The sequence below is a fragment of the Pungitius pungitius genome, chromosome 14 (assembly GCF_949316345.1).
Source record: "Pungitius pungitius chromosome 14, fPunPun2.1, whole genome shotgun sequence".
Lineage (NCBI taxonomy): Eukaryota > Metazoa > Chordata > Actinopteri > Perciformes > Gasterosteidae > Pungitius > Pungitius pungitius.
In genome coordinates this window covers 6885811-6908901 of record NC_084913.1, presented here as the reverse complement: position 1 = coordinate 6908901, position 23091 = coordinate 6885811, and the positions used below count along the sequence as shown (strand labels likewise).

Below are 23091 nucleotides of genomic sequence, written 5' to 3'. Positions count from 1 at the left end.
ATTTAATTAAACTACTGAACCATCAGTTTTGAGCTGTACACAAAATACACGATTGTAATGACGTAAATGTGATTAAACTGACAAAGTACTCAATGTACTAAACAACAGTATACTTTAATAACATTTCATAAATGTGTAAAACTCCGTACTCTGAAAAATAACATTTTGATACATTTAGCAAAATAAATTAAATATCCAAGAATCAATTTGATTATAAATGACTACAGCTTTATAAACTGTGGTTAAATAAGGTGGCATCCTCTGCTGGTTTTGATCAACATGCTACTGACTGAAAATGGGAACCTGCCATAAAGTTAAAATGAAGAAAAAAACAAACAATTGAGTTAATATGGAAATGAAATTCTTCCGTCCCTTGGAGGTTTCCATGCCACTAAAAGAGCTGTAATAACCCACCGGTCTACTCTCACTTACACCAGGGAACACAGGTGAGGGATGGAGAAAGGAAAAGGATAGTGGTCAGCGTTCCAAACATTATGCATCTTTAACAAAGACAACCTGAGTAGGGGCACCAAAGCAGCCCCTTTTGTAAATCTTGTGGACCATTCTTGTCCTCATTACCAGACAGAGCATACGGAGCCCCTGCACTCCGACAGCTGAATACGTGAAAGGTAAAACCTCACCTCCATTTTGCACCTCAAGTAGGGAAAAGAAAAGAAAAACCTTTCAGCCAGCTTGAATAGCTTTGATTAAACACTCAACAGTGTCCTTTTTTTGTATTAAGTGCACAACAAGGATAAATGGACTTTAGTGGTGTGAGAATCTGACATAAAAAAAAAAAGAAGCACCGATTATGGAAGTTTGGTTGTGTAAAAAAAAAAAAGGTGTGTATCACTGGCCATTGCTGTTTTTCTTCAGGCACCGTCTCCAAACAGTTTTCAGAGAGCTGGGGGAATGATGTTCAGGGGCTGCTCCTGAGTCCAGAGCTCATTGTCCCTCTGAGATGTTGGAGCAGTTGGTGGTGGTGGTGGTGGTGGTGGGGGGGGGGGCACTGGGGCTAACACTGAAAATGAATGTGTTGATGCTGATGTACTTTCCCGTCCACGTGGGAGTGGGTGTGCGTGTGAATGTCAGTGTAGATCTTGGGGTAGATTTTGTGGGGGGTGGTCGGTCCTCCCTGCGTGAGGAGGTGCTGCTGCTGTGCCAGGTACTCCTCATAGTTCAAGGAGCTCATGCAGTCTCTGTCCGGGCTGGACGAGCTGGAGGACGCCGCCGCCGCGACGCCCTTGTCCCGCTCTCGATACGGCAGCGGCCGGTGGGAGCCGTGCAGCACCTGAGCAGCCGGGGCACCGGGAGGGGGGCAGTGCTTTCTGCTCTGGCAAAACCACAACAGCACCGTGCCAAAGATGAACACTATTCCAGCCGGGATGCCGATGATGACCGGCCAGGGGAGGGAGCTGGAGGTTGGCGAGAACACGGGCGTCATGGGGGGCTTCGTGTCTGCAAAAGAAGAGGTGCGACGGGAACATTTAAAACCGGTTTAAATTGACTCTTTAGCTCACTTTTTGAGGTCAATTAATCGGTTGATTCCTTTTTTGATTCAACATTTAGTCAATAAAAGGCCTGATCCGTCCAAAATGAGTTCCATACTTCCACTACTGAGGAAGACTGTGGGACTCAAAAACGAGTTGCTGTTACATAAAATCTTGTTTTCTTATATTTGGGGGAAAGAAAACAGCACATCCCGGTGTCTCTGCAGTACGTCTGTGAGTCGCACACACACACACACACACACACACACACACACACACACGCACTGCAAACACAACGTCACCTGGCAGCACGGTGAGGAAGGCGCTCCGGAAGCTGTAGCCCATGGTGTTGGCGCCCAGGCAGATGTACATGCCGGCGTCGTCCTCCTTGGCGCGCGTGATGAGCAGCTTGTTGAGGTAGGAGCCGTCGGGACGCGACCACACCTCCCCCATGGGCAGCACCACGAAGCGGTGGTCTCCCACCTCGATGGTGGAGTTGTAGCGGCTCTCCTCGTTGGACTCCACGCGCTTCAGCCACTGGATGACGGGCTTGACGTCGCTCCTCACTTTGCACTGAAACGACGTGGTGCCCCCGTAGTCCACCGTGGTGTTGACCGGGTGGGTGCCGGTCAGGACGGGTTTGGAGTTCGTCCTCTCTGCAGAGAAAAAATATCAACACACACATATATATATATATATATATTTTCCTTTTACATGACAGCACTTCTACGGGTGGAAGAGGTCTTACTCGTCCATACCGTTATTAGCCACAGGCTTAGAAGTTATAATTGACAGAGAGGGAGGGTTACCACATGTAACACAAGACGTATGTGTGATTAGTTTCCTCTCTTTCTTTGCTCCTGGTTGTACAGCACACATTTCTCATGGAGGGGGGGGGGGGGTCTGGCAGACAGCTGGGCTTTAAACAGGTCCAGATTGGGTGGAGGGTCCCCCCCCCACCACACACACACACACACCTCTACCCCCTCCCCTCCTGTGCAAACACCAGGGCACAAGCCCTCAGTCTCAAGCCTGCTTCCTCAATATGTTTCCCATATGGATGATTACACCAGCACATTCGTCCATGCATCAAGGATATGAACGAGACCTGCTGATCGCAATCAGACGTGCGGCGTAGGTAGGTCAGAGATTTCTTTAAGGGTTACAGTTTCTCCCCTCAGCAACAGTACGAAACGGATCACAGATAAAAAAAAAAAAGAACATCAGTCAGCATGTCAATGAATCACCTCTCTGCGGGATACTCACGTATGACCTCGACTTTATACGTCGCGTTGATTTCCCCGGCGCGATTCGAGACCTTGCAGGTGTACCGGCCGCTGTGCTCTGGCGTCAGGCTCTTCAGGCTCAGAGTCCACTTCTTCTGGCGGCCCTCGCCGACCTCCTTCTCCGTCAGCGGCCGGTCGTCCTTCAGCCAGACGATGTCGGGCCGAGGGTTCCCGCCGGCTGCGCATTTGAGCCGCACCGAGCTGCCGACGGGACGCGCTATCACCCGTTTCCTCATCTTGGCCGGCTGGGTGAAGCGGGGACGCACTGCAAGGGGACGCGAGACCATAAACCAAGCTCGTCACGTGACTTGACAGTGGAAGGTGCAAGGCACAAAGCAGCACAGTCGGCGACGTGGATCGGATGTGATTGGTAGCGGACCGGATCAGTGGTTCCCCGCGCCAACAGGTCGCTTACCGGGTTTATCCAACGAGCCATGCGCGCCCGAGTCGGACTCCGCTCCGTCCGTCACCCCGGCTCCAGTTTTATCAGCGCCCGAGTCATCTGTTAACACAGGACGAGAGATGCTCAACGGCCCGAAAAGATTCAATCTGGCAGCAAAGAATTGGGGGAACTCTTTATGCGTTGAGACTTCAACATCAAGAATGAAACAATTCCTTCCACAATTTATTCATTGTGAACCATTTTTTTTCAGCTTTAATGTCCATATCAAAAGGGAGAGCACACTGCGGTGTTGTAGGTATATTGATACTTTTAAAGTCCCCCCCCCACAACCCCAAACAGGCCCGGCAAAGTGCCCTTGGCTCTACACGGGCACGGTTATCATTTATAGATCGGCTGCTCTGAGCAGGGCGCTCGCTCGGGTCACACTCTGCAGCATTTGGTAGTAACATGATCACTTTTCATAAGCCCAGTTCCAGGAGACAGCTGTGGAGTTTGTGTCATTGGCTGACATCATGCAGCGCGGGCTAAGACAGGGCTTAGAGGAAATATAATGAGTGAAACCCAATCGACGGTTTGCGAAGCGTATCGACTTTTCGAGTTAAGCATTGGTGATTGAACACAGCGGATCGGGTTCCTCACAGAATTTGGGTCTGTAAAGGAGTGACATTAGGCAGATGATTATTGAAGGGCTGCTGTTAAATGGTTTTATGTGATACTACTGAGCTGTCATTTCCCATTAGATGTAGTGGACTAAGTCTTTGTTAGTGTTCCTCCAGTTACCTTTTGTACCTTTATTTGCTTTTGCGTTCATTGCAGCCTCCAGTTGGATTTTTCTGGATGCGATTTGGCACACTTGATTCCCTCTCACGGTTTGATTGGGTCAGGTAAAGAGGCCAGATGTGACTTCTAACCCCCCCCCCCCCCCCCTAGTTCTGCCTCCCTCCGAGTCCCCCCGAAACCCTGAGAGCTCTCTCGGGTTCTCTGGGTACAAACCCTCCTTTGTTTGTCCCCTGTAGCACCAAGCCCAGCCATGATGTCATGGCTATTTGAAGGGGTTTAACTGGCCAACTATAATAACCCATTCCTGTTAAAAAACAGCCTCCACTCGAAGAACTATTTCTCTGTTGCTCACTTGGGCTCTGCACATTCCTCCCGGTTCCTGAACCTCCCAATCCAAACACAACACGTTCGCAACCCTGCCGGGGTTTTCTTTTTGACTTTTTTTTTTTTGGAATCTATTTCCGCTCAACTTTTAGGCGATTCTAGGGAACAATGGCGCCTTTTATATACTGTCTTGTTCTCCTAAAGCTTTCCCTATCCACTATTGTCTTAACACAACATTCACCCACGGCACCGCTGGATGAGGGCGAGGTTGCTCTGCCATACGAGAAGATTGAAAAAATAAAATAATCGCTAAATGAGGAGTGACTGAGAGGTCCTTTCGTGAGTAAGTGAGTGAATGATGCAGTTGTTTCATGTTTGGTTTCGGCATGAAATCAAAGGTCCCTTACGCAACGGGAAATTCAATCAGAGCCGTGATTCAAGTGCATTTCAAATGCAATCACCATTGTTCCATACAACTTAAATCCATTCATGATCTCGCAAACAGTGTTTGGGGTCGGACGCCATCCCCTCCCACTTCATTCACAAATCCAGGCACAGGAAACCGGTCACTGTACTCTCTCTCTCTCCGCGGGCCTCCTGTGCCAGCTGAATCGCAGGAAAGGGCCCATTGAGTCGAGGTCACAATGAACTCCAGATGTTGGATGGGGGCATTGTGATGTCGAGTGAAAGTCAAGCGCGGTAGCCTTGCGTCGCACTGAGGAAGTCTCCAAACAGCCGCCGCACGTGATCGGTCAAACCCGCGGGACAGTCGGCCCGACGACGTCTCCGGAGAGGAGCGAAATGGAAAATGTGCTCAGAGAGCCAAAACCCTCAGAGTAGAAAAATGAGAACCGCCGGCCCTGTATAACCCCCCCCCCGCCCCAATCATATACCATCTGATGTGAAATAAACATTCAAATCCAATGCTGTGAATGTTAATATGACAATCCCCTGTTAATGCGGTTATGAAGCCCTGCTGTGGACTGAGCAGCTGAGGACGGAGAGGTTGCTGCATGCACCAGTCTGTCCTGGTGGGGGAGCTGGGAGGTGATGGGGGGCCAGTTGTCAAGAGACCACCCCAAACAGGGCCCAAACAGCCAGCTGGAGGGATTGAGGAGGCGCCATGTTGCACTGACTGACCAGATTCTTCAGATAGCTCAAGGGAGGACAGGCTGTCCGCTGGCAGATGGGAGGAGGAATATCTCTCCAGCTGAAGTGGAGCCCTGGCCTCCTCCTCCTCCTCCTCCTCCTCTTCCCCCCACTTACACCCTCACAAAAACCCCTCACTCTCTCAGTCCCAAGGCTTTGCTGCCTTTTCATCATACGCTCTTTCTTCTGCTTGGCTTCTCCGCTGGGTCCCAGGCGGTGTGTTTTTAAAAAGTTATGCTCTTCGTGTTGGGCCTTGAACTTGACCAGCTGCCAGCATCTCCCCTGACCGGCAGCTACGACCCACTGCTGTTGCTTCTCTTACTTTTTCACTCCGTGGTCCAAAAACAATAATAAACTGACATGAGGGATATGTGGAGCTAGGCCCGGGAGTTACCCTTCATTTACAGTATTTTAATCAGGTAATCTCTCTCCTCGCAACACACAATGGGCCTCTCAGCAGGTCACTACATTTAACTGCCTGAAACTACATGCAAATGGTTTAAAATTAGGTGATTCAACGTTAATGGAAACTGTTGCTCAAGATAATTGCAAACAATTTGGTCCCACTGAGTTGGAGTTCAAACCTGGAAGTATTTCAACGCTGAGGCCCTCTATTCTTTGGAGCCAAAAAAGGCCCCCAGAATGCAATGCAGCGCCGATGGAACAACTGTTTATAAAAACAAACGTTGTGGTGTTGGCCTGCCAGTGCCTTACGGGATGATGGACAGGGCTATTGAGAGTTGCAGAGCGGTTAGGGTCGGTGCACTCTTCACCACCAGAAGACAAACAGGAAAAGGAACAAATCAGATCAGGACTAAAAGTCCGGGCCAGAAAGTCTCTAGGTAACTCCGTGACGGGAAAAAACACAGATAAAAATCTCATGGAAATATGCTTCCGAGAAGACCTATGATTGTTCTTCCAACGGTATTTTTTCCTACACGTGCAGTCAGGTTGAACCGTTCCATTCCAGCTTTATCAGTCTTAAACTGTCGTCTGAAGTCTTCATTCTCACCAAGTGGTTCTGCAGCAGAAGCCAAACCAGACAAATTATCGGTCACACAAAGACACCAAAGGGAAAAAATCGCTATCCATCACAGAGATTAACGGGCCGATTGTGTGTGTGTGTGTGTATGGCTTTAATTCATCAAATCATTCCAGTTCTCATGCTTTGAATCAATATCTAATCCAAAAACAAATACCATGTGCATGTGCAGTATTTATTTAGAAAATGATGGAAAAATGGAAAAGTCTTGGCACTTTATGGGAACCGTTGGCACAATCTTTTTCTATTGACAAAGCATTGACTGCTTTAAGGTTGCATTGTTTCAATTCCTTTAAGTGCTTGAACTTCAACTTAATCCTCAACTTCTATTATCACTTTTATCTGCTTAGTTCACTATTTATATTTTGACTGCTACTTCATCTACAAATATGTCATTTTAGCTCAGATACTTAAAACTTTATATTTAAAAAATGTGCATAATCAAATATTCCTTGATTTTGTAGTTTATTCAATGTATTTTATACATTATCCACCTCTTGCATTGATGCCAAATCTTGCTACTCAAAAGTGACGTTTTTATTTCTATTCCTTTTGGCTCCATTCCCCGTCTTGAAATAATCTACATTTGCTTTCTGCTGTGGAAAAACTTCAAACAGAACTACTCGATCAAGTCCAATTGCGTGATGTTGACAGTGTTCAATCTACAGAGCCTTAAAATAAACCATGAAATGACATGTTGGTTGTTATCCTTCACATGATGGATTCTGAATGTGCCTCACAAAGATGTGTTTAGCGTATATAAAAACTCCTTTTAAGTGCAATGTAGAGACAGACAGCCCAGTCTGACTTTGATACTTTATAGCTCAACTGTAGTATGAACCTGAACATTATAGCTGGCACCAGGCCTTCATCTCCAACCTTTCATTTCGGCACAATCAGCAGACACCCTCTCTTTGAACTCACCGGCAACTCGTGCAACTCGTGAGGCGGCGGGGGGGGGGGGACCCCAAAATAAACTTTGGTCCAGACTATTCCCAACTCATGAGCGTGCTGCATCACCAGAAGCACCGCTCTGCCTTCTCCCCGCATCGGCCTGATTACGGCTCTCCTTCCGAAGCCTGGCTGTCACAACACCGGGCTGCAGATGCTCTTGAGTGAAAAGAAAGAGCGCACAGAGTCTGGCCCTAATTAGGCATCTTAGAGTAATTAGACTAAACACAGCCTTCACGCTCCACTCCGCTCATTCATCACGCTCCGCTCCGGAGAGAGAGAGGGAGGGAGGGAGGGAGGAGAGGCACCGTATGCACACGCAAAAGCGAGCGGCAACACACCGGGGGTCAAACTGTGGCTAAATCCCCCCCCCCCCCCCCCCCCCCGGGCCCCACCGAAGAACTGCGCCGAAGTCTGAAGACAAACCGACACCGCCGCACCGACACCGCGCGTCTCGCTGCGGAGCCGCAGATCTGCTGCCTCCCCAGAGCGTGGCCTGAGGGAAAGGAAGAGCTTGAGAACCAATGAGTCACAGAGGATGAAGTAGTATGAAACAATATCCCGCGCCGCTGTTGACTTTGGGCAGGGCGAGGAAGGGGCTGCAACGCGTACAGTGGACGAGAGGATCTACCACTAAACCTCCATAAATCTGCCTGTTCGAGACCCCGACCTCTGCGAGTGATGCCGTCTTTTAACTTTTAAACCGTTGGGAGATTTTTTTGACGGCTGAGGTAAAAAAAAAAAAAAAAGATTTTTTAAAAACAACGCAGAAGACGATTGCGGTCCGATCGAGTGACTTACGGGTCATCGCCTCTGGTTTTAGTTACCAGACAGGTGACTGTGTTTTACAGATGCTGAATGCAGCTTGAACTTTTAAAGAGAGTGAGACATTTAACAGGCAAGATGCTCTGCAGGTCCCCGAGATGAGAGCATCTTTTAACGTGATACATCTGCGCTCACCGATGACAATGAGGGTAAAGTTGACGTTGACGCTGCCGAAGCCGTTGGTGGCTTTGCAGATGTAGGTCCCCGTGTCATCTGCCTCCACCTCCTTGATCTTCAGGCCCAAGCGGAGGATGCGGAAACGGATCCAGCCGCTGTGGATGTTGCGCCCGTCTTTGGTCCACATGATGAGGGGGGGGGGGGTCCCCGTCCACTGGACACGGCAGCTTGATGGCGCTCCCGAGCCGGGCCATCTGTCTGTGAGCGACCTTCTCAGACACCCTTGGAGGTCCTGAGGATACACAAAACAAGGTATGCGTTTTATTCTTCATGAATACGAAGCAGTAATATTTTTAGACGGTGTGCTACATGTTTTTAAGATCATAGTGCCGAACTAAAACTAAAGTATTGCAGTAATTTCCTGTTTTTCTGTTTGTCAGGAGGAAGCAGAGAATGCCACCTCCTCTCAATCTGTAAATCAAAACGACTCTTTTCAACAATGCAAAGTCAACTTGCATATATCCTATAGTGTGTCAAGGGGTATTTTTTATTCTTCAGACTTGGTTTTAATTTTAATAATGATTAGTAATAAGTACAAGTCATAGAAGTCTACAAGTCTACAACTGAACAGGAAGTTGTAAGTTTTAGGTCTTTTAGTGAGGGGTTTTTAGGTCTGAGTGGCAATTCCTTCATTTCCAACAATTAAAAAGAATATTACAAAATTGAATGAATGAGTGTATTAGCAAAGTGTCAAGCTAGTGTGTAGCTTGGATAGAGCAGTGTATCGGAATGAGCAAATGAAATAAAGTATCCTTCCCTGACCAAAGACTAAAAATGGCAGATAAAATTAGACAATGGAGGTAATTTGTCATCTTTTTATCCGATTACCTATAAATGTTGAAAGAAAATTGTAATAATTGGGCAAGCCCAGCCGTACACTGCCTGCGCAGAGAGGGTAAAGTGCTCTGGCTCTGGTTTTGCGTGCAGGAGATCAAAGCGATGGTGGGTGGGAGGACCGGGTGGGGGGGACCGGGTGGGGGGGGGGGGATCACAGTGAGACGGACAGCAGCCTGTTCTCTCTGCTCCTAATTGGCTCACGTCTGCTCTCTCAGATCTGGTGAAGTGGAGCGGGCCGAAACACCCTGTGATGGTGTTAGGAGGCCTTCGCCGCTGCTCGCACAGCGTACAAATAACCCCCCCACCAAAAAAAAAAACCAAACCCTGAATTACTGACTGGACAGAAGAGAAATAGAAGAGAAACTTGAGATTGGAGGAGTGAAAGAGGGAAAGGAAATGCAACCAAACCCCTGCAAGCTGAAAAAGCCTCAAAAGTACACATTTGTTCTGAGTCTGTGCTTCAGAACAAATGGCCGGTCTGGTAGCAGTAAAAACAAAAGGGGAGGGAAGGTACACACGGCCTCTCCCAACACACATACACATGCTCAAACGCACACACACACACATATACCTCTGGTGCATTTCACACATATGGTAAACAAGAAGATCATTATACCGATGGGGCTACAGTGGGGGAAGGGGACTCAGGTAACTCCATCTGGCTGTTTTATTCATCACATTGCAGACAGATGTGCGTAGGATGCAGGTACAACATCTGGACTGCTGCACTGGTGACGGTTGCTGCTTTAAAAAAAACGGAGTCACTCACATAAAAGTAAGTGATAAGTCACGACCGAAACCAGAGCGGAAAAAAGTAACACTTAAGTGTGCGTAAAAACCAATGAAAACCTCCTGCCTCTTTTGTTTCTGTGTGTTTTTTTCAACCGTGCGTGAACGCACAAACACAAACGCGGAGCTTTCCTTCCTCTTCGCGGACTGCCTTTTCCCGGTCCGCAGCATGCACAGGAAATTGGAAGTGTCATTGTTTATGTCTGCCGAGAAAACGCCAACCGTCGCTCCTTTTTGGTTGTTGCGCAGCCGGCGCACATCTCGCTCCTCCGCTACCGGGGGAACAGGACAGAGCGGCTCCCTGTTCAGTTCCTGACTGTACAGACTCCGCCTCGGGAACACGGAAAGGTCACGGCGTCCCCCCCCCCCCCCCGGTGGCTGCCGGAGCTCATTCAGACCGATTTGGTCGCGAAACACTAAATCGCCTTGTAAAAACATAAATACATGCGTGCCAAAAGTTGAACAAATAGACTTCAGTTATCTCTTCCGACTCGGCCGTGTTCTCCTCGCGGATTAACGGAGGCGACTGAAAAGGCCCGATTCATGTCAAAGGTTTAGCCGAAGCGAGATGTCATAACACATTAACCCAGCGTTGGCTCGGCTTCTGTCAAAATGAGACTTCTGAAAACTAGAGGGCGTCATATTCTTGTTGAGAAAGTGGAAAGAGACGGGGAAACGTATGAAACCTCGCGTTTCATATGCAAAAATAAACAACAGTGCACATTGCAGTGTTGTTTTCAGGGCAGCTGCCTTATAGCAGGGACACGTCTTTAAAGGCATCTTGAGCTTCTTCACACCAAGGGCTGGTTTTTAATGTGTATGATCAAATAGCTTTATGTTGCATCTAGCTTAAGGTAAAATATAAATAAAATTTTTAAAAAGCATGTTTGCAATGACTGTTCGTCTAATTGTAATAACGGCCTGTGTGATCCTGAACTTGGGCTTTTCCACGACGTCTCCGGGAAAACAGGAATGGTGCTTTAAGTGCACGGAATGTGCAACAAATTATTTCCTCCCTCCCTCTCCGCTCTTCCAAAGACCTTTGAAGTCCTTTTAAAAACAAGGCATGGAGAGGTGCTGAAATCAAGGACATTGTCTGAATAACTCAATGTGTATTGGTGCTGCGTGCGTGACCACCATCCTTTCTTCAGGAGTAACTCTCCTCCTCCGCCTCCTCCGTCTCAAGGACAGATTCTCTTAACCTTGGAGTTGAAAGAAAGTAAAAAATTTTTTAAAAAACTACCACACAGAGGCCCTCTGTGAAAAATGTTTTGCCTTATCTGCTTTATTGAAACGTAGCTGCAATTGCCGCTGCCGTCTTTTGATGCGGCCTCGTGGTGGATGAACTGAGCTTTGTGCTCCGGCCTCGGGAATCGACACAACTCACGACAAACCGCTCAAGCGCTTGAGAGCACTTCCCTCGAATGGTTAGAATCAAAATCGGGAATCGGGAGCTGCTCTGGAAAGAATAAATGATACTCGCGACCATATGGGCTTTCCCGTATTAAGGCGTACGGCGGTCCTTATTATAGCTGAGCGCCGTGTGTGAATGGGATCTTTCATAGCACAGGAAGAGGAGGAGGGAGGCCTGGCGACTCTCAGAATTAGCTCTGTTTTTCTTTGCTCAATTTGGTGATGGATTATTTTAAGAGAAAGGGGCACATTCAATGGGAGGCCTTCTTGTGATTCTGAACAAATAGAGTCATTTTACAAAAACTTGTGAGCGGGTTAATGATCTGTTGATCAGATGTGCAGGCCTCCATGAAGGGAAATACGTTAGGGAGAAAGAATAAACAAAACAAAAACAAAAGAAAACTACAAAAGGCGGTCAGTTTTGAGAAATGTACAGATGTGCTGGCATCTCCCTCCTCATTTATCTTCTTTTGTACAAAAACACCTGTGGATTTGTAATGATGTGTACACGCATTCTTCATCCAATGCAAAGTCCTTTGGTCTTTCTAGTCATTGCAATCATGTCAATAAAAGGGTTGGCGTGGCTGCTGACAGCCGATCCAACAGCAAACACCTGGAACTCAACCAGCTGCAATGAGCTCAACTCGCTGCACGCAACACCGTCCGCCCGACGCGGGACCTGGTTGTTCAAACAACACGGTGAACATCTTCAAATAAAAAGGGATTTGGTCCTTAATCTCAAGCCAACTGCAAAAATGACTTATGCATCAAAGGGTGATTATTTACTCAAACACTGATCTCAGTGAATGTGTCTTCAATATGCAGTATTTACATAAAAGGGTAAGAGGCGGAGAGGGCCGATAGAAGCGGGAGAATGCGTCCTCCTTCTCAGCAGCACTGTGTTAGCTCAGCAGAGCGCACAAGAACAGACAGACCTCGAGCACAGGAGAGGACGTTTAACGGAGCCCGTGCTTCCGGGGAAGCGCTCCATTGTGCGTCTCTTAACACCTCAGGAGCACATAAAAACACAAGCAACAGAATGCAATTGGAAAAATAAAGTCAAGTTCAAGGAACACGGGAGGCAAAGCTACGCAAAGGTGGAAAAAAAAAAGAAAAAAAAAAGCACTTGAGACGGTAGGGGTCGGGTGACGGGGGAAGGTGAGGCAGACTCCGCGGCTCGGGAAGTGTGTGAAAGGCCAGAGCTTCTGTTCAGAGGCCGCTGCTGCGCTCGGCTATACATTTCACAGGCAGAGATACGAATCGGCACAAACCAGCGAGAGTGAAAGGAAGCGGGGGGGGGGGGGGGGGGGGGAGCCACCTTGGCAAATCAAGAAAGGAGGTGAGGTGAGGGATGGAGGGGAGGGATGGAGGCGGCGGTGACAGGGCGAGAGGCGACCGGGGGTATGTGGAGTGGCGGTGGGGAGGCTGTTCTGACAGCCGCGGGGGAAGCCAAGGGTGAAGAATGGCGTCTTATTTTCTTACACCCCCCCCTCCAGACGTCCTGCCCAGCAGCTTCACCCAGCGCGGTAATCAATACCGGCCATTTTCCCCTCTCGGCTTTCCAATCAATAGATAAGAGCAGGGGTAAGACCGGCGGGGAAGAAAGGGCTCTTTCTTCGGGGACCATCTGATGTGGGCTGAATAGCGAGCGCTCCGGTGGTGGGAATGGTACAGGAGGAGCGATTGGGTGACACGGGGGGGACGGGAGAAACGGCAGGAGGGGGGTGGACTATAAAAGGAAGAGATGCTCCAGTCGATCCGCTTGTTTGCAGGGAATCTGCTTCCTTCACTAATGGAAGGTGAACAACAGGCTGCTGCCCAAATACCCCCTGACCCCCCCCCCCCCTTCCCCTTTCCTCCCGTCCTCCTCCTCCTCTTCCTCCTCCTCCTCCTCCCTCACCAAAAGAACAAACAGAGAAACTACTCCAGCGTCATAAAGGCTTCTGGAAACATCTCCATCACGCGGCCTTCCCTTAACGGGCCCTACTGTGGAGCCTTTGAACTCTAAGCTGCTATATTTCATTAAACTTGACCGCCTTCTCCCAGTTCCAGCTGCCTCTGTTGGACAAAAGCAGTGTGTGTGTGTGTGTGTCTTTGTATACGGCTTGTTACAGTCATCTGCAGCGCCACTCAAAAATGAATCACACATTTGTTTGTTTCTCAACAAACTGAAGACATGGTGTTTTTTTTTACAATTGGTCATTATTTGCAAAGAGGTTATCCACCTCACTGCTCTCAAGATAAAAAAAAAAAACATCATGCAATTTTATGACATAAAAGATTTAAAAGCAAATGCTTTATATCTAGTAAATGGTGTTACTGTTTAGGTCATTGCTTGGTAACTAAACTGACTAGACTCATACTGTAAGTGTTCAGGTGACTTACCGACAATGTTAACAACTTCCTGCGAGAAATCCTCTATTAAAAAATTCTACCTTATTCTATGAAACGGTCTTTTCATTCAGGATTTCCCAAAAGGCACCAGATAGATTTCCATACTTTCACAAGCGTGGAAAAGTCAGGAGTTCTTATGGAAAGTCTTTAACCTGGATTAATGGAGGCCTTTCATACAATGTTTTTGGAGGGGAATAGTTCATAGCCTGCTTTTCCATTTCGTTTGACGTGATCTGTACAGAGAGCTTATGAGAGTGGTCACCGTTGTGGGTTAAATTAATATCATTACCTTTTAAGAATCTTCAGATACATGTAAGTACTTTATTGTAGGTGAAGTGTATAATAATTGCCAATATATTTTAATTTATATATATATATATATAAACAGACTGAATTGATGCAGCAAAAATAGTCTGGCCAAAGCTGTCCTAAAACAACAAAACATCCATTAAAGAGGTATCGTTATTAATTTAATCAAAAGGAATTGTCCATACAATAAAAAAAGAGGATCTTTTGTATCAATACTAAAATACTAATGTAAAGCTGTAATGTAATGTGATGTAAAGTAAGTCTTGACGAACAATAAGAAGTTTAAAATTATTCATTATTTTAGGCTGCCTTAAAAACACCTGCCAGGGACAGCAGATGGAAATTAGCCTCTGGAACTCACAGCACAACTGTCGATTGGGGAGCATTGCCCCTGCAAAATAAGTCAGTATTTCGCTGGTCCTAAAGAGCGCACAGTTAGCAGCACTCAGTCGCTTTATCTCACTCCATTAGACTGAGGCCCGGTGCACACACAGGGAAAGTGTGTGTGTTTAGGGCCACTTATCAGCCAAGAAGCAGCAGGGACGCTGGGAAGGCAGATAATTTGCAGAAAGAGGGACAGACAGAGACGAGAGACAGAGAGAGAGACAGAGAGAGAGAGAGAGACAGAGAGAGAGAGAGACACAGAGAGAGAGAGAGAGAGAGAGAGAGAGAGAGAGACAGAGAGAGAGACAGAGAGAGAGAGAGAGACAGAGAGAGATGGTGAGGGTTAAACAGCGGACGGATGAGCAGGGAGCAGAGGCCATGACGGCAGAGAGGCCCGCTTTAACGCACACAAGGAGAGGAGGGTTGCACAGGGGAGGCTAGGACGGATTAGGTGGGCCAAGGCGGCAGTAACCAGGAATCCCAACAATCTCACACCCCACTCCCTGACCCGGGCTGAGACCTCGGCCACATGACACACTCGCACACCGACCTGTCTCTCTACAGTACAGAGCGCGGTACCAGCGGCCACCTGCTTATCAGTCTGTCTCACCAGTTTGGACGTGGGCCGACCACTTGGCCCTGAAAGGTCTATTGTCTGAACGCCAACTGATGTTTGGCTACTCTGGATCGCCCGCCGATCGTCCGTTATTCCCTCTCAAACAAATATGGAAGTTTACAAGAAAACGGTGAAGATTTAAACTGAAGCCCTGACTTTAGATTAGCGTTTCCTCGCATGCCGGCATCTTCCCGAGGCCAGTCTGGAAGCGCAGAATGAGTTACAGATGTTTCATTAAGTCGAGCCGGTGTCGCTCCTCGCCGGTCTGATGTCCCGCTGACTGGCAGGGAGGCCACAGAGAGACGCCAGACACGCTGCCGCCCGCAACACCCGTCTTTTTGTCCCTCCCTTGTGTGTGTGTGTGTGATGTGGTCACATCTGTGTGATGATGGCCGAGCCCGGCACTCAAGAGTGCCCCTCGGCATAGAAACCCAACTCCAGCGCGCGGTCCAGAGGCTCCGCCGATCTCCATGACACCGGGAAGCGCTTTACGCCGGCGCCTTTGTCAACACGGCCCTTTCAGGAGGGGGTGGGGTGGGGGGGGCATTGACAGACTGCGATGTAGCAGGAGTGTTCAGGGGGCAGAATGGAGCGATTCAGGACGCAGCGGGAGGGAGGGAGGGCGAGGAGCGGGGAAATAAAAAGGCGGGTGAGACAGAGGCGAGACACGGCGGGGGGAAAAGGAGGGGTGAGGGGGGGGGGGGGGGGGGGGGGGGGGGCGAGCAAGGCGAGACAGACGGACGGGTTGGAGGAACTGGAAAAGCTCTCACTGACAGCAATGGGGCCCCTCGACAATCCGGGAATATTGTTAGAAATCAATCTGTCACCGTGGAGTCTGTTGAGCCGGTCATTACGATGTGGTGCTCGCCTTTTCAAAGTGACAATTTGTTCAGCACTCTCCCCGTTGCCCTCACTACACGGCTGTACAAAGGTCACCGCCCTCTTCCCCCCCACCCCACCCCCCACCACCCTCATCTACACGTCTGCCCGGTCCGCCTGTCTCAGGTCTTTGTTAGTGAACTGTCCACCAGAAGCTACGGAGTCCTTCCACCAAGGTGACGAGGTGATCAGAGTGAACTGACAGGACAAACGGACGCCGGCATCCCGTGTTTTACCGCTAGCATGGCTAAAATAAAACGTTGATTCTGGACACAGAATGACCGTACGAATGGGGCCGTGCCCCCAATCTGCCAAGCCTCGAACTCCAAGTACATTCAGGCTGGGTGCTGATGGAAGGCCCAGTCTCCAACCCCCCCCACACACACACACACACACCCGTACATGAGGAAATCAAATCAGCTTCACTGCATGGTGCAGAATTCCAGTCTGGGATAGCAGTAGCACTGCTATAAAACAGGACAGATTAAACTCCTTGCTCCCGAAATGATTTTTCCCTCCCTTGTCCCATTCCACTCTTCAAGTCAAAGCGGGGACATACGGTATTTTTCCGTTTATTATAAAAAGTCCTGAATTACAAGTCAAGGCTGCCTTGTCTCACCTCCAGTGTTGAGAGAGAAATCGCCCGGGCCAGACTCTTTATGAACACAATCAACGAGCACAATGCACAAAGAATCCCCGAGGTCACTCAAAAGAATCACTAACGAAAAAACTAAGTGGAAGTGAAAAATCCACAAAGCCGTGTGGGGTCTCATTGAAGCTCATCGGAGGTGAACTGAAAGAGGGGGATCGAAGAGGAGAGGATGCCAGGCCCTGGAAGGAGGGTCCGGGGGGTGTCTGTGTGTGTGTGTGTGTTGAAGGCTGCGGGGGCCTCATTCAGAGCTCGTTATCCCAGACGTCCCCCCGGCTCGGCTTTCTTCAGGCTCATCCAGCCATCCAACATAACATTCAACCTTTTAATTGCAGAGTGGCAGGGTGTGTGTGTGTGTGTGTGACTTAGTGAGAGTTTGTCAGAACAACAAGTGACTTTTTTTTTTAAACAGAGAGAGGAGATAGCAGAGTAGAGAACAACATTCACAAACCTTTGGATGCAATATATGTTGCATCATAAAGACAATACAACACAAAACTGCTTTCCAAACCCCCCGAATAAAAGACTTTATGGCACAGAGGAGAAAAAAGAAGAAAAAAAAAGGTCTGAACGCTCATCAAGTTATGTACAACAGGCACTTCCTGATCTGGTGGTCTGATAAGTAAGTAAGAGTCAAGCAGGCTGCAGCAAGTACAGCAGACACGCACATACAGTGAGATGTGGCAGATAATATTTCTGCTGTTTAAAACCAGACTTTTATTCAGCAACATTCCAGGAACAACTGTTCCAAACCTGCTCAGTTCAAGCAAGATCCCAAGGCCACCATCACATGAAAACAGTATAGATATGTTTTGGTGGGGGTTTTTTTTGCAGGGATGTGCTACACGAAGGAAAGACAGAAGATACACAGGGAGCACTTAAAACATGGAGAAGATAGAAAAACGGAAAAAAAGGTTTGGTTTCTGCACCATCTGCCTGCTGCTGGGGGCACTTTCCTGGTCTGAATCACGAATCTACGTAAGTTCAGATCTACAGCAAAACTGGCTTCTCCTGTAAAAGGGGGAGATCGGAATCTCATCATTTCGCTCACTAAATTGCCTGAGTGAACAGAAGTGAAGCACAAAGTGGCGAGGAGGCGGGCCGTGGAGGAGGAGAGCGGCGTCTCTTTCCCCAAGTGGCCTCCTCAAAAGAAACAGAGCGGGACTGGAGAAATGATGGAGGCTAAGAAAGAGGGGTTGCGCAAGACAAACACTTCCCACTGTGGAGCTGAAAATGTTATTGTAAGGTCACTTGTAAGGGTCCAGCGGGGCGGGCCTTACAGGCAAAGGGTGTAAACACAGCAGCCTGAACTCAGGAGTCCAAACAGTGTCCGGTATGATGCTTATTTTAACGCCAAACAGCTGTCAATTAACAATCTGTTATTCATACCGTGGCGTAAATCCCAACAGCCAGACCATGGGAGAGCAGAAAGTTGACTATGGCCTGAATGGGGGACGACCTGGAACCTCGGCCTGCACTTTGTGAGCAGGCTCCACGGGTTTTGGGAAGGTTAACGGGAGGAAAAAGGAATTCTATTTAACGGAGCCCAAAACCATTCAGCCAGCAGGAAGAGTGCGAGTGTGTGTGGTCTTAAAAACGCTGCCAGAGCCAAACAGACTAATGAGCATTGTTTACACACCCCCCCACACCCACACACACACACACAAACCTTTGTTTTTCCTAATACCAGACAAAAAAATATTCTCCTCGTGAGCATTAAAGCATTAGCATACAGCTGGAAATGAAAGTGGACAATGGCCTGTTGAAGTATCACATGAATTCTAATTGAAGTGGCCATTAAAGTCAGTCAATGAGGGGCGTGTTGCTGGCGGGGATTACGGGACCCCTGCTAACGTAAACACCAACTGACCTCCATTATGACTACTTATCACGGCTACAGCCCCTTTCCCTTCTTTCCCCCCTCGGAGGGGTGAAGTCCGACACATTCCTCTCAACGAACGTTTCCTCCCGGGAACCGCGGGGCCCGGCGGTGTGTACGCTGATAGATTGGTAAGCCCGATTGCTAGAATGCTGCCAGCATTGTTTCCGTGATGGAAACAGAGGGATCGGAGCGGCAGGGATATTAGTTCCACCTGGTTTAGAGGAGGGAGAAAAAAAACAGGTGGAGGCGGGAAAAGTCGCTGGTATACCTCTGAGGTTTTCCAAATGGCCCGGTGCTCCTTGGATGTCTAATCAGGGCTTTTTCGCAGGGTAATTTCAGTCTGCTTATACAACACACACACACACACACACATATACTCAGATGCACAAAAAATGCATATACTCAGATACCGTCTTTATGAGACTGGCCCGCCTGCGCCTTAAGTTCTCATAGAACGCAAACAAGTCCGGTCCACAGGGATGAGGAGTGTTTAAAATGAATTATTACTGCTGTGTCCAACCAGGGGGGGGGGGGGGGGGCGCTGCACATAATAATCTATCCATTGTTCTCCACAAATGGACCCAGACTCAGCAAATGGGGGGGGGGGGGTGGCGGGTATGCGGCAGAGTAAAGGTCAGCTCATGCCTTGTTTTAACGACAGCGCGTTAACTTAACTTACTTCCTTCAACTTCCCACTGGTAATAAATGGGTGGAAATGCAGAGAGAAGCAGGGGAAAAGAAAGGGGGCCATGTGTCAAGAAGGGCGGCAGAACCAGGCAGCGGCTGGTTAGGAGAAGAGAAGATCGGAGGCGATGACTTGAACGAGTTAAAGAGTAGAGGTGTTTCCCCTCGACTGCTGGGGCTGAAAAGCAAAACGCCACTAAAACTGTTCTAATACCTCAATGGGGCATTAAAGTGCTCGCTGGGCAAGGGTGGTTAATAAAAATGAAAACATACTACGGGTCTAACCAGTAGGCCCTCGAGCCAGGAGACCACGGTTGCATCTCCTTACTATTCAGGAGCTCTTTAGACTTGGTATTTGGTTACCGAGAAACCAGCCTCATTACAGTAAAAGGAAATGGAAAACGGTCAGGGAGCCAAATAGCCTCGTGATTTTAAAAGCCCTTGGCATTCAACTTATCTCATAGTACCTTCTTGTTATGAAACCATGATGTAACTCTGCTATAAAATGCCCATTTTCCAACGAGGTTGCAAAGCAGTTTGTCGAGCTCCAAACTTCCCCCAAGGCGGCTCCGGAGGTGAATCGAACACGTGTGTGGTTTAGAAAATAGGAAATACAACATCATCAAGTCACATAAACACACAAAAAAAAAGCCCCGACTGTATTTGCGGCCTGTTTCCAATTGAAAAAGGGCATGAAAACGGTACCACTTGGCGTGTACGTGTGTGCGTTCATGGTTAACTAGTCCATGTGCACATGGTGCCTCTCTCCGTTTCTCCCAGGGTGCATTTCTGCAGATCCATATGTCCGGGCTGCTGCATTCCACAGTGAGTGGAGCCCAGTGGTCCCCGGGCCTGTCACCACATTAGAGGCTCTGCTGGGACACATCACCGAGCACCTCCTCCAGCTGCCGGGGGTGGCACAGCACCAGAGGGGGAGGAGAGAAGGCGTCGGGATGGAGGAAGTGTGTGGAGTTCCTAAGGGGGGGGGGGGGGGGGTCTTAAGAAATAATTCTTGCTTGGCCAGTCGCAAAGTCGTAGCAGTGGCGAGAGGGAGGGTCTGTGTGTGTGTGTGTGTGTGTGTGTGCGTGTGTGTGTGGGCAGGGGGCCGGGGTCAGATGTCGCCTGATGACTGACAGCAACAGGCTTAGAATCGGTCACCCATACGTAGCGTCTCCAGGGGTGTGCTGCTTAAAATGTCTTGATAACAGCGGCGGAGCAACACTTCCAGTGTATTTTTATTGTTTTACACAAAATTCCTTTAAAATGTAATTTATATTTGTCAAACATTTGTTTTTCTGTCCTTAGCTGTAGTTTTTCTGTCCTTCGCTGTAATGTAACCGTTTTGGGTCAAAACCTCCTTCACTGTATTTCACAGGAGTCGAGCCAGTTGTATTTGGACTGTAACACGGAGCTCACTGTATCGCTGCTACTCGGACAGTCGAGCATCTTTCATAACCATCTCCCTGCCAACTACATTTCTGCCGGTGTGTCTATCGGTCTGCGCATCTGCAACTTCTTTCAGAGAAACCACGAGGAACAGGCCAGGTTTCCTTTTGTCTGCCATTATATACACAATTGGATCTTCACCACATACTTGTTTTTTTGTTGTTGTTGTTCTTTGGGGTTTCTCCTCAGTCTGTTGATCTGTAATTAAAATTAAAAGTGACCCGTCTGATCTTATTTAGCCTCGGCGTCTTGTTTGCTCTCGGTTTAATCGTGCCGTGGAGGCACGGCTGCCACGCGGTGAATGAGGCATTGTCCGCAGACTCACAGATTTAATCTCCCCTTCTCGACCGTCGCCAACGCCCACCCCCCCCCCCCACACCCCACACCTCGTGTACCTCGAGCCCTGATAGCCACCCACAGGTACCGCACCAATCAGACGCCTGTTGATTTCACTTCCACGCCGAGTTGGAGAGAAAAGAGAGCGGAATAGAGTGCGCTTGTTTGGCCAGTGTCTGGCTCTTTAGATTTCTCTCATTAAAGGGAAGTTCTGCCCCGGTCTTGGACTCACGCTGCTGGATTGCATCAGACAAGGTTCGGTAGCCAGGGATGATTGGATGAAATCATAGAAATTCTCTTGACAGCTTATTCATGACCTGTTGATAACCTCAGTGTAAGTTGTCCTTATGAGGAAAAGTTATTGACATTGGCACCAAAAACAGCGCAGCCAATTGTGGTTTGACTGAGGTCTCCTACTCTCCAGGTCATTCATACACACACACACACACACACACACACACATTGATGTGAGTCAGTCCGCTGGCCCGCGGCGGGAGAGCTCTGGACTCTCACACTGACTTGTGTTCTTTCACCCTGGGAAGCTGATGGATGATGTTTGTTTGGTTTAGCTGCAGTGAATGTGTGCACACGCACACACACACACACACACACACACACGCGCGCACGCACGCACACGGCTGTGTTGAAACACAAACTGGAGGTAGGGGTTGGCTTGCCCTCTCTCATTCCCCTGCCCGGTGTTGATTTTGGGCCGTGTTTAGAGATTTTTTTTTTTGGAGTTCTCAGTTTTCCGTCTCTTGCTTCTCGGTGTGAAAAGGACTGAGACTTTCTTCATGCTCACATGAAACCGGCGAGTCAACTTGAGTTAGAATGAGCCAAGAGTCTTGTGTTACTTCCAGGTCTAAAACACGCATTATTAGGTGAAAAGAAGGAAGGTTTGTGGAACAACGCTTACCTCTCGCGCAGTCAGTGAGTAAAACGGCCTCAAAGATCAACAGCACGATCTTCAGGGCGCCCATACTGTCCAAAGGCAGCTTCACGGCCCCCAAATCTGACAAACACATGACCACCAACTCAGGGAATATGCACAAAACGTTGGCTATTTAAGCCAATTTCCAACAATGGAAAATAGAAATTCTTTCTTGAATGAAATATAACATTACAATAAATACAAGCTATTTTCAATGATTGAACCAGTTATAACGTTAACATATTTATGTGGCTAAATACTTTTTTTCTGGCAGTGAAAGACTAGACTGAAAGTACATGTATTGTCTAAAATGAACCCCAAATGAACTAATGGGATCCTCCTACTAAGTGGTAGAAGTTCTGGTTCTTATTTTATTCCTTTTATGTGTCGTTTAAATGGTCAAAGCACCCGATTAACTGTTCATAATAACTCAGTTATATATTTAGTACATATTTGCCCATAATAAAATATAACCGACTTGAAGCTTGGGTAACATGCAAATAATTAGGAACAAGAAAAGGGGGGATGAGCCAGCAGAAATGTGTCAATCGCGTACCTGGATAAGAAATGAATGAAGTCGAACCCGTGTCCGCCTCTTGACAGAGAGGTTTTCAAGTCCGCGTTGAGCCCATGAATCAAACGTGTCAGTCGACTTCTTCAGACCCACCAGCGCGGGCTTTTAATCCGGACTAAAACAGCGGATTCAAACGCGGAACAAAACCGGTCGCTTCCATGAATCACAGCAAATCGGAACAAAACTAGCATACATTTGCATGTTAAAGTAACGGCGGTCTCCTCGGGGTGCGTAGTCTGCTTCGTCCACCGAGTGACTCCTCCGGAGCGCACCGAGCGGAGACTCGTAGCCCGTCGCAGCGCTGCGGACCAATCAGAGCGCGCGCAGGGCCGGACACGTGTTCAACTCTTCATCTCTGGGCCACGCGATCCTCTTCATCATCGAGCCACTGGCGGGCACCGCGCGCAGCTTGTAAGGTGGGAGAAAAACGGATTACAGCTGTGGACATTGAAGTAGGGGGATAACACGCAAATATCTCCGCAAAGGAAGGTTACTGCTGCTGATCTATTTTGTGAGATTAAAAAAAAAGAAAAATTATCCA

The 23091-nt window shown here is 48.3% G+C and overlaps 1 protein-coding gene across 1 annotated transcript; it reads right to left on the bottom strand.

Moving 5' to 3' along the window:
* Window positions 1-89: 89 nt before the first annotated feature.
* On the bottom strand, window positions 90-22795 carry LOC119227790 (fibroblast growth factor receptor-like 1). Its single transcript, XM_037486885.2, is given in 8 exon segments — window positions 90-1458; window positions 1793-2146; window positions 2757-3041; window positions 3192-3278; window positions 8386-8569; window positions 8571-8659; window positions 21962-22057; window positions 22533-22795. Coding segments are annotated over 7 exon segments (1506 nt in total). The 5' UTR covers window positions 22026-22057; window positions 22533-22795; the 3' UTR covers window positions 90-1015.
* Between the last annotated feature and the right edge of the window lie 296 nt (window positions 22796-23091).